General features: G+C 36.9%; 1 protein-coding gene across 4 annotated transcripts in view; it reads right to left on the bottom strand.

Annotated features, from left to right (window-relative positions):
• Positions 1 to 15,027, bottom strand: part of NUP35 (nucleoporin 35) — a 36,815-nt gene extending 21,788 nt beyond the window's left edge. For all 4 annotated transcript variants that reach the window (XM_046018022.1, XM_046018020.1, XM_046018021.1 and 1 more), the window contains exons 1-4: positions 14,917 to 15,027; positions 11,249 to 11,419; positions 8,617 to 8,744; positions 6,403 to 6,469 (exon numbers count right to left, since the gene is read on the bottom strand). In XM_046018022.1, the coding sequence (XP_045873978.1) occupies positions 6,403 to 6,469; positions 8,617 to 8,744; positions 11,249 to 11,419; positions 14,917 to 14,956 (406 nt within the window). In that variant the 5' untranslated portion in view covers positions 14,957 to 15,027. The remainder of the gene's footprint in view (positions 1 to 6,402; positions 6,470 to 8,616; positions 8,745 to 11,248; positions 11,420 to 14,916) is intronic.
• Positions 15,028 to 15,933: the final 906 nt, after the last annotated feature.

The raw sequence follows: 15,933 nt of genomic DNA, 5'->3' as shown, positions 1-15,933 counted from the left end.
GGGGAGCCTGCTTCCTCCTCTCTCTCTCTCTCTGCCTGCCTCTCTGCCTACTTGTGCTGTCTGTCAAATAAATAAATAAAATCTTTAAAAAAAAAAATAAGACTGCTCTGGCAATTCACAGACCTGTACCCCTAGGGCTAATAATACATTGTATGTTAATAAAAAAATTAAAAATTAAAAAAAAAAGACTGCTTATCATCTGATCTTAAATGAGAAGATGATCCTAGATTAACCTAGTAGATCCAGAGTGATATCCAAAAGAGTGTTATAAAAAAGGTCCAACTGGCTAGTATAGGCTTCAAAAATGGTAGGGAACTCTGACCCAAAAAATATGGACAACTCTAGGAGCTGGAAAAGAGAAAAGAGATTCACCCCAAGAACCTCCAGAAAAGAATACAGGAAAGAAAAAGAACCTACCAGGGCGCCTGGGTGCCTCAGCTGGTTAAGCAACTGCCTTGGCTCAGGTCATGATCCTGGAGTCCCAGGATCTAGTCCCATATTCCACTTCCTGCTCTGCTCTGCTTCTCCCTCTGACCCTCCCCCTTCTCATTCTCTCTCTCTTGAAAATAAATAAATGAAATCTTAAAAAAAATACGAATGCCCTGATGTTAGCACACTGAAAAAACATTTTTGAACTTCTGACCTCCAGAATTTTAGTATAATAAATTTGAGTTGTTTTAAGCCAAAAATCTGAATATTTGTTTCAGTAGCATCTGAAATTAATGCACTCTGGAATAAGAGTACTGTTTATTCTAATTATATACATATATATATATATTTTACGATTTTTATGTTTTTATTTATTTGACAGAGAGAGAGAGTGAGAACAGCAGAGAGAACAACAGAGGGAGAGGGAGAAACAGGCTCCCCGCTAAGCAGGGAGCCTGATGTGGGGCTTGACCCCAGGACTGTGGGATCATGACCTGAGCCGAAGGCAGACGCTTAACTGACTGAACCACCCAGTCGCCCCTAATTATGTTTTTAAAAACTATGCCAAGCCAAGGTGCACATAGATATTCCAATCCTCCTTTTGGTATTGGGATGTCACTGCCTCCAAACATTATATACATATATATTGGTTTCCTGTGTCTCCTATAACAAATTACCACATACTGAGTGACTTAAAACAACAGAAATTTATTCTCCCACAGTTCTGGAGGCCAGAGTCCAAGATAGAACAAATTTTCAGCAGGGTCAAATGTATGCCAAAGGCATTTAGAGAAAACCCACTGCTTGCCTCTCCTAGCTTCTGGTTACTACTGCTGGCATGTTTGTTGTTCACTGGCTTGTTCGGACAACACCCTTACCTTTGCCATTTTCACATTACCTTATTCTCTGTCTCTCAGGTCTGCATCAAATCTCTCTCCTGTTCAGGACACTAGTAAATGGATTTAGGGCCTACCTAGGAAATTACCAGGATTACATTTTCCCCACTCTTCTCTCTCCTTAACTCCCTAGCTTTCCTTGGGAGTTCCTCCTCTCAAGACTTTAACCATTTGTTTTAACCACAGAGGTTCTGGGGATTAGGACATGGACATTTCATTTTGCAGCCACCACTGACTACAACCTACATTCATCAATCTATTCAGTTAACAAATACTTACTGAGGTCCCTTTATAACCAGCTCTGTGATGTATACATAATGAAAAAAATAGAAGGAATCTCTGTCCTAAAGGAGTTCATAATCCAGTAATGCAGAAAGACAGGAGCTAAGCAGAGGAGCTGTACAGGAGCACATACAATGAGTCTCCAACCCAGATCAGAAAAAGAAGTGCCGTGAAAAGGTCCCTCACAGATAAATTAGTTCTCTTCCTTCCTTTCTGAGAACACTAGCAGAACTCTGAGCTCCTAGCATCAACAAAACCAGTCAGAAAGTGCTATCATCTGAATATCACACTTAATCTGTTAACAATGTGCTAAAATAAGGACTCTAATTCAGTAGATAAAATTGGTATACCATCTGAGAAGACAACTGATAAATACAGGAAAGAACTTCTCAAAAAAATTTAAGAAAAATTTAAAAGAGTGTAAAAAGCAGAGGAATACTTAAATAGTAGCAGAAGAAAACTTAGGGGTGAGGAAGGGGAAATAGGGCAAACGTATTCTGGCAATAACAGGCCATTGTTGAAGAGTTTTTGAAATTCTCTAATCTAGAGTTACCACTCTGTCATATGACCAAAATTTCCCTACAACAGATGTAAGATTTTTAAAAAGATTTTAACATCAGCTACAAAATTAAAACAAACTCCTTACTGGACAAACACCTAAGCATAAAATAAGTCACATCATTAAATCCCATGACATCTCTTTATAAAAGCTGCCAATCTCAGAAAGTTAAGATTTACAAATTATATAAGAAATTTTCATTTGGGGACGCCTGGGTGGCTCAGTTGGTTAAGCAGCTGCCTTCGGCTCAGGTCATGATCCCGGCATCCTGGGATCGAGTCCCACATCGGGCTCCTTGCTCGGCAGGGAGCCTGCTTCTCCCTCCTGCCTGTCTGTCCTCGATCTCTTGCTCTCCCTCTCTCTGACAAATAAATAAATAAAAATCTTTAAAAAATAAATTAAAAAAAAAGAAATTTTCATTTGGTTAACACTATAGGAGCTTATAAAAAAAAAAAAAACCTCTAAAAAATCTATGTTTTCCCTTCAATTTTCTTAACTTTTCCCAATTCTTGCTTACTACTGACAATGTATGACAGAGTCTCATGCCCATCATATTTTTTCAAAAAATATTCTTTTTCACTTACGCCCCTTAAGACTTTCTATAAACTCTTCAACCTCAAAGTAGAAGCAGCAGTGGCTCCCAGTGGCCAATTTATAATACATATATTTTCCTACCATGGTTCTTTCATTTTCACATATAATTTCTAAAAATATAAGACTCTCATACAAGTTACACTATTAGAAAAAATAAGATAACAAAAGGATGCTTAATTAACTTTGATCATGTCCTCTTCCACTTGACATTATAATGTATGCTCTTCAAACAACAAAGAGATCCTTTAAAGCATAACATACATTACTTAACATTATATGTTTTTGCATTTTCAATGTCCCTGGGATCATTTATTGAATCAGTTAAATAACTGAGTAGTCACTACTGCAGCAAGTAGTCAGGTAACAGCACTGTCATCTACCTATTTGTATGACCAGATTACAACTGTTAAAACCTGGACTAATTCCCCAGAACATTCCACCTCACATATGTAACTGAAACTGACGTAACAAACCTAGATTTTCACTATGATATAGGTGGCAGACAGAAATCTAAAGATATCCCCTCAAAGTTTCTGTCCCCTGGTTCCACTGGTAATTCAAACACTAATTCAGGTACTACCAAGAAGGGACCTTGTAGATAGAATGAAGGTTATTAATTAGTTAGATCTTAAAATAAGGAATTACCCTGGACTATTCCAGTGGGCCCAGTGTAATCAAAAGAACCCTTAATAGAAGCCGATGACAGAAAAGTTAGAGATACAACCTAAGAGTGAGGTCAGAGAGACTGAAGTATAAAAACGATCTTGATCTGCCACAGCTATCTTTGAAGATGGAAAGGGAGCCACAGGCCAAAGAATAATGGCAGACTCTAGAAGCTGAGAAATACCTCCAAGCAACAGCAACAGCTATGAAAAAAAAAAAAAGGGACCTCAGTCCTACTTTCACATGGAAGTAAATTCAGCCAACAACCTGAATGAGCATGGAAGTACATTCATCCCCAGAACCTCAAGAAGAGAACACAGTTCTGCTGACACCTGAGTTCTAAAGCAAAGAAACAATCTGTGCTCAGACATCTGACTTATAGAAACCATAAGATAATAAATTTGTATTGTTTTAAAAACTTAAAAAAGGAGGGGGAGAGGAGCACCTGGGTGGCTCAGTTGGGAGAGCACGAGACTCTTGATGTCACAGTTTTAAGTTTGAGACCCACGTGGGGTATAGAGATTACTTAAAAATAAATCTTAAAAAAATAGTAAGTTTGTATTGCTTTAAGCTACTAAATCCATAATTTGTTAAAGCAGCAAATTAAAACATAGATTCTGATACAAGGGGGGGTGTTGCTATAACAAATGCCTAAAAACATGGAAGTGGCTTTGAAACCAGTCAGTGGGTGGATCCTAGAAGAAATCTGAGGTACTTAACAGAAAAAGCCTAAACAGCTTTAATCAAACTGATAGTAGAAATCTACCTACAAGTGACTATAAGGACACTGCCACCAATGAAGATTTAGACTGCTAGAAACAACCTGAACCTAGAAGATAAAAAGATCTAACTTGTCATTGGATATTGCTTTTGTTATCCATTCTGATGACATTTCCCTTTTGCTGGAATGTTCAGTACATTTTGCTTTTTAACAACTGTAGATTTGGTTCATTTTAATTTACTGTCTTGCTATTGTTTCTTCTGTTCCATCTTTGCTGTTGTTCTTTTTTCTCCTTTCCCACCTTGCTTTGTCCCTCATTTGGAGTAATGCAGTAATAGCCTCTTACCTGGTCTCCTTGCTTCTACCCTGCCCTTCACCCCAAAGTCTGTAATCACCACAGCAGCAGTTTCATCCTATTTGTTTTCTACCTTTTCTGGATAAAGTTCAGTTGATACATGACATACAAGGCCCTGTACTATGGGTCCCCCATTATCTTCCTGATCTCATTTCCTACTATTCAACCCTTCACTCTCTCCAGTTCACACTAGCCTCCTTGAACACCCCAGACACACTCCCACCTCAGTGCCTTTACACTTGCTATCTCCTCTTTCTAGAACATTGTCCCTACCTCCCTTACTTAGTTCAGGTTTCTGAGCAAATGTTACTTTTCCTCTACCTTTCAACAGGAAGCAGAGTAATAGCCTCCAAAGATGTCCCTGTTCTTATTCCTGGAACCTGGGAATAAGCAATGTTACACAGGCAAAGGAGAATTAAGACTGCAGATGGAATTAAGGCTGCTAATTAGCTGACCTTAAAATAAGATTATCCTGGATTATCCAGAAGGGTCCAATGTACTCATAAAGGTATTTAAATGAAGGGTGAGAGAGGGCACCTGGGTGGCTCAGTGGTTTAAAGCCTCTGCCTTTGGCTCAGGTCATGATCTCAGGGTCCTAGGATCGAGCCCCACATCGGGCTCTCTGTTCAGGGGCAAGCCTGCTTCCTCCTCTCTCCCTGCCTCTCTGCCTACTTGTGATCTCTGTCAAGTAAATAAATAAATAAATCTTTAAAAAAAAAAAAGAAAAAAAAAAAAAAGGTGAGAGCAGAGGAATGACCAGAGATTGGAAAGTTTTGCTAGCTTTGAAGAGGAAGGGAATCATAAGCAAAGAAATAATATGGGTAACCTCTAGAAGACGGAAAAGGCAAAAAAGAACAGATTGTCCCCCAGAGTCTCCATAAACTAAATACAGCTCTGCCAATGCCTTGATTTCAGCCCACTGAGACCCATTTCAGACTTCTCACCTCTACAACTATTGTTTAAGTCACTTTTAAGTTTGTAATAATTTGTTATGGCAGCAAAACTAATATACTACCTTATTTAAATCTATAAGCTCTGACACCCCTTTTCCTGCTTAATTTTCCCCCATAAAATGCATCACCTTCTACAAACTTTACAATTCATTTTATCTATAAATGTAAATTATCTAAATAAATGCAAGCTCCAAAGGCAAGGGTTATCTATTTTGTTCAGTTTTTCTGGTCCCATGAATGTATGTATTCATGTATTTGCTGAGTGAATATTTGACAGATTATATGAATATGTAAGAAGGGTGTGTTAATGATGTTGATGGTGATAAAATATCATTAATCTTAAAAAAAGCTACATATAATCAGTGGCTGTTTGGAGTTAATAACATTTAGATTTAGAGGTATGCATTAACAGCTTTCAAAACACCTTTTTATTCCTCAGTCTCTGTATTCCTTTTCTTCCCAACTGCAACATCTCTTTTTCTAAATTATAGTTTTTAGTAATTCAGGAGACACTATTAAGTATGTATTTGGGGTGGGGGGACACCTGGGTGGCTGACTCTTGATTTCAGCTCAGGTCATGATCTCAGGGTCATGGAATCGAGCTCCACAATAGGTCCCATGCATGGAGTCTGCTTGAGATTCTCTCTCTCCCTCTCCCACTGTTTCTTCCCCTACTCTGTGTGCACTCTCTCTAAATAAATAAAAGTCTTAAAAAAAAGTCCTTTTCTAAAAACTCTCTTAATATTTTGAGAATATCACACCCTACCTATAAATTCAGAAAAAGAAAAAAATCCCAATATACAAAGTATTTCCTCTCTGAATGAAGTTTAACATTTGAGAAAGTCTCCTAGCTTGAAATATAAAAGAAAAAATTTTGGCAATTATCAACAAAGTCTTCTTTTATCTCAAAGAGGAGAGAAGAGTCTTTGATGTTAAACAGCATTATTTACCTGTTCCAGGGGTAGGAGTAGTTGTCATAACTCCAGCAAGAGGACTCTGCATTACTGAAATGTTTGGCTACATGAAAATAGAATGAAGTGTTAAAGTAAAAGCACAAAGTTCTAAACATAACCATAACACAGTAATTGCTGAAAGGTCTCATTCAACAGACAGCTGCATGTCTATCAAGTACTATGGATGCCTCTAATTAGTTCACAATCTAAGAGTACTCCAACTTTTTTCCTTTTTAAGTTGACCAGTATTAATCTAAAATATGCTAGACCCTTTAGCACATTCTTTGTTTAAAATAAGTTACATCAGATAAAGAGACTATTTTTAGTAGAAAGTAACTTTGCTATTTGCTTTTAGTTCCTAAGGTATAGTATTTGAAATAACTGAGAGCATGGTGATTCTTCAAATCAAGCTTACACAGAAAAATAGAAAGATGGCAGAATCTTATTTTTAAAGACATTTAGAAACCATGAAATAATATAGATTCAAATCAGTCCATATACTATCTCTGTCTCTACTAGTAGAAAGTAACAAAGCAGGAAAACTATTAATACTAATTCCTCTGAAGGTGAGAAAATTAAAGATTAAACAATTAAAAGTCCTTCTATAAACAAAGACAAGAATATCTAATCAAGACTAAGAAGAGGCTCTTTCTCTAGAAGTAAATATACAAATACAGATTCTTTTGTAGAAAACTGACTAAATTAAGGAAATCTAAAATCTGGCTATTATCTAACAACCAGAACCAAATGCTGAAATAATGTTAAGAGATACAAACTATATTATTGTTAAATTCTTAATGCCAGTTTATTTCATGATTAGAAAGAGGCTGAGCAAAGCCTCAGGGGGGCAAAACTAATGTGGGCTTTAATAATAATATTCTTACCAACCTTTAAGTCAAAAACATTCTCTACAAATTATGGCACAGGCTTTTAAATATTTTGAACATAGCAATAACTGTAAACTACCTTTGTTTTCATTGATCATCAAAGAAGTAATGAAAACCAAAATGAATTTATAAGCCAGTGGTTCTCTTATCAAACTAAACATCAGATTTACTTGTCAACCTTTAGAAAACTATCCCAGGCCAGAATATTCTGATTTAGTTAGAATACCACTGCCCAAATATAACACAGGCAATATAAGTAATTTTAAATTTTAGAGTACACATTAAGTAAGTAAAAACAAGTACAGTTTATTTAATCTAGTACATCCAAATTATCATCACTTTCAATATGAAATTAACATTAAAAGGTAAGTGAAGCAGTTCATTCTTTCTAAGTCTTCAAAATGGTGTGTATTTTACACTTAAGTATATCTCAATTAAGTACAGGACTGGCCACATTTTAAGTGTCAATAGCCACACTTGGCCAGTGGCTACTGTGTTGGGACAGCAGAGCAGTTTTAAAAGTGTTGTAAAGAGAAGGTAATATGTTTAACACAATGAATTAATTTTGCTTTGCTTAACAAGTAGGGCTAGTATGCTAGGCACAGCAAGCCTATAAATAGTCAAAATGTACTGAAAGATGTTTCCTACCATTCTTAAACTTTCCAGTAACTATGCTATATTTGGTTTAGGGAAAGACAAAACATTTCTTCAAACCAAATAGTAGAAATGTCTTTATTCAAACAACTTAATCAGTTTAACTGACACACTGTTTTAAGTCCTGCTAAGCACAATAGTGACAGAAAACTTGAGACTACATATGCCACTAAAATTCATATGTAAAAGAAAAATCCATACTTCAACTAACAATCAAGAGTTAATCACAGTATGTTAGCACAGCATGGCTGTTCCAACACTGGCTCTAGACTGAAGACTGCCTGGGTTTAAAGCCTGGCTCCACTAGAGTAGTTGACAAATTACTTAAGCTTTCTGTGTCCTAGTTTCCTCAATGAAAAAATGAAGCTCATTAACAGCTACTTCACAAATTCACCTTAAGGATCAACTAAAATAATAAGATCAGAACCTATAAGCTATAGAATTACTGATATGAGAAAATAATCTGGTGTTCCATTGTATTTTTAAGTATATTTCACGATAAACACAATTTAAGTAGATTCCATGATAAATGTCCTTAATGCTTATTCTTTGTCACACAGTTACACTAAAGCAGACCTCAGAAAAACATTTTAAGTTACTGGTCCTCACCGTGCATCCACATAAAAACATGAAAATTATTATGGATCATAAACAGGGTTATGTTTGTCACCTGTCTTCTTGAAGTTAAAGGTGTTGATCCAAGTCCTGGGCTGGAAATATCATCATAGATACTTCTAACTGGTGGAGCTCCACTTTTATCTTTATGAGCTGGTACAACTGGTTGTGGTGGTGACCCACCTACAATGTACAAAACAAACAAACAAACAAACAAAAACCTCAAGTGAGAAAAAACCTTCCACCTTTCTGGTAAGATTCTTTTTCATTTATATTTTTAAAATACTGACTTGACCTCTTGTTTCATAAGGCTTCTCAAACTTTAATACACTTAGAATCACCTGGAAATCCTATTAAAATTCAGATTCTGATTCAAAACATGTGAAGTGCAGCCTGAGATTATGAATTTCTAACAAGGTCCCAATTATGCCAATGCTAGTGACTGAAAAACTGCACATGAATAAAAGGTTTCAGAAAAAGAAAAATCTTAGTTTTTAGTAAATACATGTAGCTTTCGCTTACTCTAAAAAATCCTTAACATTTCAACATAAAATTTGATCTTATTTCTCACTTGAAAGTAGGTAAACAGTTCCAGCTTGTATACACTTGAACAAATATAATGCAGGAGAGTGGGAGGGAGAAGCAGGCTTCCTACTGAGCAAGAAGCCCAATGCAGGGCTTGATTCCAGAACACTGGAATCATAACTTGAGCCGAAGGCAGATGCTTAGCCAACTAAGCCACCCAGGTACCCCCACAATACATTTAAAATATACATTTGGCCCTTGAATAACATAAGTTTGAACTGTACAGGTCTACCTATACACAGATTTTTTACAGTATAGTACTGCAAATGTATTTTCTCTTATTTTTTTTTTTAAAGACTTATTTATTTTGGAGATAGAAAGGAAAAAAAGTGTGTAAGCATGGGGGAGGGGCAGACAGAGAGGGAGAGAGAATCCTCAAGCAGACTCCCCACTAAGCATACAGCCCAACAAGGGGCTTAATTCCAGAACTGTGAGATCATGACCTGGGCGAAAATCAAGAGTCAGACAACCAACTGACTGAGCCACACAGGCACCTCATCTTTCTTATGATTTTCCTAATACCCTTTTCTTTAGCTTACTTTATTGTATGAATAGTTTATAATACATATAACACACAAAATATGTGTTAATCAGCTATTTATGTTATCGGTAAGGCTTCCAGCCAATAGTAGGCTATTAGTAGTTAAGTTTTTGGAGGAGTCAAAATTATGTGAGAATTTTCAAGTGTTCAGGGGGTCAGTTTTCCTAACCCCTGCATTGTTTGAAGGCCAACTGTATAGAAAACCAAAACCTACCCAGAATAAGGTTGTCAGTTACTTCAAATATAATTTATATTATCCCTGATCAATCTTAAAATAATAATAAACCACTTTAAATCACACAATACCTTAAGGACAATCAAAGTAAGACATCCATTTAAACATCATTAAAAGGATCTTGGCTCACATTTGGAATTCAACCATTTTTGTAGCTAATTCTCACTACTCATAGTCAAAACTTAGTTATCTTTTAAATTCTTTCTTTGCTAAAGGAGTTATGTAAGATACATGCTGCATTTAGGTAATAATATTTTGTGCTAATAATTGCAAATTCTGTGTAAAAAACTTCCCCATAGCTTGTAGAGTAAATCCTTTAACTAAATAAGGTGAGAATTCATATCTACAAATTTCAAATTATACTTCCTATTGTCACAAATGGCAATGTCTCATTTTTTTTATAGCTGAGTAATATTCCATTGTGTACATATACCACATCTTCTTTATCCATTTATCTATCAAGGTCCTAGAGGGTCCTGTGCTAAGTGAAATAAGTTAGAGAAAGAGAAATACCATGATTTCACATATACATGGAAGCTAAAATAAAACAACCAAACAAATAAAACAAACCAGACTCTGAATACAAAGAACTGGTGGCTGCCGGAGGGGAGGTGAGTGAGAGGATGGGCAAAATAAAAAGGATTAAGAGGAACAAACTTCCAGTTATAAAATAAGCAAGCCACAGAGATGAAAAATACGGCATAGGGAATATAGTCAATAATATTGTAATAACGTTGTATGGTGGACAGATGGTGACTACCCTTGCTGTGAGCACTAATACGCAGAACTGTCAAGTCAATATATTGTACCCTGAAACTAATACAGCAAACTAATATGCTGATTATCCTTCAATACAAAAAATAAATTACAGTTCTTTTGACAAAATATTTGCTATCATATTTAAGATAAATCATTTAAATGCATTAAATTATTCAGTTAAAGTTAAATGACCATATTTCTTCCCCAGCCCTCTACACTTTAACATCTTTGATATGGATAATTTACAAAAAATGGTATCTTGGCATTGTATCATATTTGGTGCTTTTCTTAATGGTACTTTAAATAATAGTGAGTTTTACAATCAAGGGCATCTTAAATTGGATGAAATGTAATACACAGAGTTTTAATGAGTGGTTCCTGGAATTACAGTAGATTATACTACATATACCTCTAATCCAACAATCTAAAAATTTAAAATAGAGGCATTGTTTAATCTTTTTAATTAATAAATGTGTTAATAAGGTTGAATGTTGTATCATTACTCTTTTTAAAATTCTAACACATGTATTAATAGTACTATAAAATTATTTTAAGCAATTTACCTACCTGCAAGTAAAGGTGATCTCATTTCCATTACTCCTACTGAAGGGCCACTGATTGATCGAGGTTGCGGAGTTACTGGAGCTGGCAAATCCCCCATTAAAAATCCAGGTAAGAACTGGGCATTAACCCCTGGCTTTGGAGATGTTGGTGAACCTAGCATCATTGGTTCAGATCCTAAATGAAGCAAAAAATAAAACAAAGGACGTTAAAGTTACATTACCTAACAAAAAGATGCAAGAATCTAGCATAAATAATTTTGAGAATTTAATCAAACCTTACATATTACAGAACCATAGCTGGATTTATTATTTTAAAAACCAATAAAAATTATTTCTATAAAAATGTAAAAGTATTTTTATTAACAATATTAATTTGTCAGTTTTTCTTGTTTACATAATTTCACAGGTTTAAGAATCAAGTTATTTTTTTTATTTTTTAATATTTTATTTGACAGAGAGAAATCACAACTAGGCAGAGAGGCAGGCAGAGAGAGAGGAGGAAGCAGGCTCCCCGCGGAGCAGAGAGCCCGATGTGGGGCTCGATCCCAGGACCCTGGGATCATGACCTGAGCCGAAGGCAGAGGCTTTAACCCACTGAGCCACCCAGGCGCCCCAACAGTTATTTTTTTTTTAAAGATTTTATTTATTTATTTGACAGAGAGAGATCACAAGTAGACAGAGAGGCAGGCAGAGAGAGAGAGAGGGAAGCAGGCTCGCCGCTGAGCAGAGAGCCTGATGCGGGGCTCGATCCCAGGACCCTGAGATCATGACCTGAGCCTAAGGCAGCGGCTTAACCCACTGAGCCACCCAGGCCCCCCCCCAACAGTTATTTTTAAATGAAAAATTTTGGATTATCTTAAAAAATTCTTACTACATACAGAATAACTTCTTTCCACTTCTGGGACAGTTTCTTCCATGCAACCACCAAAAACAAGAGCAAGGTGCACTAGTTACTTACACAGACCCTTAGCAAATCAAACACAATGGGTTTAGCTTGCTCTATGTCCCATTTTTTTCTTCCAACAAACAGAAACTGTAAATCATTTTTGTAATAAAAGTAAAATCATGCACACATTATAGCACATATGAAATAGTAGTAATGACTAGCATCCCAACCAAGAAACATTGAAAAATTTGGAAAGTTTATTTTTTGGATCATTCTGTAAAATGATTTTAAAGTTAGGAATAATCAACAAAAGTCTCCCCAACATAAAACCAATGTAAAGAGAGCTGATATTTCACAATCATCAATTCAAAATTAATTTCACAATTTAGAGGGTAGGTATTATTATTCCCACCATGAAGATAAGGAGGCTATAACCTACTCTAATAGAGCAAAATAGCACTGTAAGGAAAACATGGGCCCTGGAGTCAGAGACCTGTATTCAAGTCTCTTGGCAAAAACGGCAGTTTAACACTCAGTCACAGAGCTTTGTTTAGAATTACAGCAAATACAGCACTTGACCCAGTACTTAATATTCAGTAAGTGCTCAACAGTTATCATTATTATTCTAAGGGTATCTTAGGCAAAAACTAAGTGACTAAAATGTAAAAGCAGAGTTTGCGATTTTTGCTTACGAAAACTTAAGTTTTCAACTGTGTGACAAGCCTGAATGGGATTCATGTCACTCAGAAAGGTCAAGCATTTGATGTATTATTTATTATAATGGTTAACTATTCCTTGATTTCTAAGCAGCCTCAAAAATTTGTTTCTTGCTATCCAAATGCAATTATTTATCCTTCCTCACAATGGTAGACCTAGATGTTAACAATGCCAGTGCACGTGTATAAAAGAGGAAAAAGGCAAAGTAGTTCATGAAAAAATAAAGCAAATTATGAAATAAGTTGTGAAGAACTGTAACTACATTGTAATTATTTTAAAGTGCTACGTTACTATGTTACTATTACACATTTCCAAAGAACATCAACACCGAAAGTCTAAACAAAAGCATATTCTGAACAGATCTTTAGAAATCTATAGCAGTAAATACAAAGTTCTAGGTGCCACCAACTACCTCATTCTCCCATCGCCCGAAAGAAAAAAAAAACATATAGGGCAATTTTAAGAAGAATTAAGTCAAGAAAAGTTCTGATATATATATATATATATATATATATATATATATATATATATATATATACTGATACACTTAGAAAACACCCGAGTGAGGAGGCCAGGAAGGGGTCTTAATCCCCGTTACTAACCACCCCTTAGTCTAAATTTCACTTGGAGAACTGTAACTAACAATGGATCCTGCAAGTCTTAAATTCTATTTCATGGTCTGTACATCTAAAATGATAAGCCCTAGGTCTAACTAAGCTATGACCGTTTGCTGAAGTAACCCTTAATTACAACGTTAGGAGCTGGAAAAATTATTTATTCTTCCCCTGCAATACCTGCAGTATGTGGCCTTGAACAATTAATACCAGCAAATGTCAGATTTCTAACCAGGCAATAAACATGAACAAGTTTATTCATATTTGCAGCCCCAAGAACTATGCACTCCAAAATGTTTTGTTGAGTAGAAAACCTTGTAACTGGAAATGGTCTCCTGTTCTCTAAAAATAGTACAAAACATAAATACCTAGAACAACATCTGTACATAAGTTTAAAGATAGCAGAGCGTCAGCACTGACATTATGCATTTAGTTTTTTATGACTAATACTACAACAGTTCAAGTTATTCCAGTCTCAAAAGACACATTTTGCAAAATGCATGGCAAGCACTAAACATCCTTCAAACCTTAAAAAACAACAAAACCAAAACACTCATTCTACAAACATATATACCGCGCTTGCTCTCTTTTCCAAGCTCAGAATGTTGTAGCCTATTTTCAAATGCGTCTCCACGATAGCAGACAATATTCTACTCTAAAAATGTTGACGGTTCCCACAAGTGCCAAGAGTCGGCAAAGAAAAAGGAAATCGACATCCCGTTCATCAAAACATCCCGTTTTTTTTTTTTTTCAACGACAACACTTTCAGCAAGGCTCTCCATTAACAATGGGAAATTTTTTAAAAATTCATTACGTGACTGATTAGAGGAAAAGACCTACAAAGTCTCTTCCCCAAGATAAAGGCGGGAAAATGGTACGAACTGCGGGCTTCCAGTTAAGGCCAGTATCTCCATAGCTATAATCAACGGGTTAAATGTCGCACGATTCCAGTTTCTATTAATAACAGATTGCTTTTACAAGGCCCAGGACAGGGAAAGAATCAAACAGGAACTAAAAGCCCAGGTGACCAAAGAACGGTAAACTGTAACCACATTCCAGGGCACCGCCCACCCACGTGTACGCCGGTCAGTTCCTTCCGACCAAAGCCTCCCCGAGTCTGGGAAGCCAGCATCGCGTCCCCAGCACCGGGAGGGTCACAGGTATGGGCAGGTCGAGCGCGGCCCGCGTGTGGGGGTAACAAAACGGCGTAGTAACCACTCGACAGTCATTTCCACACCCTACGCAGAGCCCGAAGCTTCCCGGAGCCGCCTCGCTGGCTGCAGTGTGGCGACGCCCTGAGCAAGGGGACAACTAGAAACTTGGGGTGAACTAGGCGCTCGTCCCCGCGACTGAAACTGGCAAAGAGCCTGATGACTACTGGCTTTCAGTCTTGTTTGCTCCCAGATCTACAGCGTGGATCTCAGCGCCAACGAGAAAAAGCAGTTTTTCACTCACCCAACGTGGGCGCCTGGGGTTCCACAGCAAAGGCTGCCATCGCAGCAGTAACTACACTTGGCCCCAGACCTTCCCGATTTTCAAAAATGGCGGAAACTCCCCACGGGTAAGGGCGCGCTGCCTTATGAGGTTGCGTAACTTCCGGACTTGCGCAGTCCGTGTATTGTGGACGCCGCAGCCGTCATTTTGGAATGGGGCGAGCGTCTTTTCGCGCGCACTGCATTTCCAACAAGATTTTAGCAGGGAGCGTGATGTAGCACGGTGGTAACGATGGTTCTGGGAATGCTTTTGCGGACTCTGTGCGTCCTCTGAATTGTTGGTGCATGATTTTCATGGAAGCACAAGTTCTTTTTACAAGTTCTATAATCAGCGTGAATTTACCCAGTGCCGGGTCATCTGTCAGCTTTTCCAAGTTACACCTGGAAGAATTACCTTAATGAAGCAGGTGGTGCCACTCTTCAGTATTGATTTCTGGCTTAGTATATGAGTCCCATTCTCAAAGTATATTTCCTACCGTCTCCATGCCATTAAAAAAAAAAAAAAAGTTGTTATAGAGGCACAATTTAAGCATAATGCATATGCTGTTTTATTACATGTTAATACATAGAAAAGATTTTAAACAACGTAGGCTAGTAATGAACACACGTGAACCCACCACACTATGTGCTCCTTCTGTCCTCCCCTCACTTTGCTGCTTTTCTTTAGAGGGTCTTCAAATATAGGTTAAACACACTCACATTCTAGATCTGTGTGTGCAAAAGTATATTTAGTTTTGTACCTTTATGAAAATGTTATGCTACATGTATGTATTTTAAGATGCTCTCTGCTCCATAACAAACTCATTGTCCTCTAAATATCCACCCATCCCCCTTCCCTGTTTTCCTCTGGATTTCCTGAAGTCCCAAATCCAGCAAGAATGTTGTAATTGAGTGAGGCAATAACAATTCCAGCATCACTTAATTTCTGGCAAGTTTCCAGAAACCAAACTTAAAACCAATTTACTTCTTTTTTTTTTTT

This window comes from Meles meles, chromosome 9 (genome assembly GCF_922984935.1).
Source record: "Meles meles chromosome 9, mMelMel3.1 paternal haplotype, whole genome shotgun sequence".
NCBI classification, from domain to species: domain Eukaryota; kingdom Metazoa; phylum Chordata; class Mammalia; order Carnivora; family Mustelidae; genus Meles; species Meles meles.
This window is presented reverse-complemented; position numbering and strand designations above follow the sequence as displayed.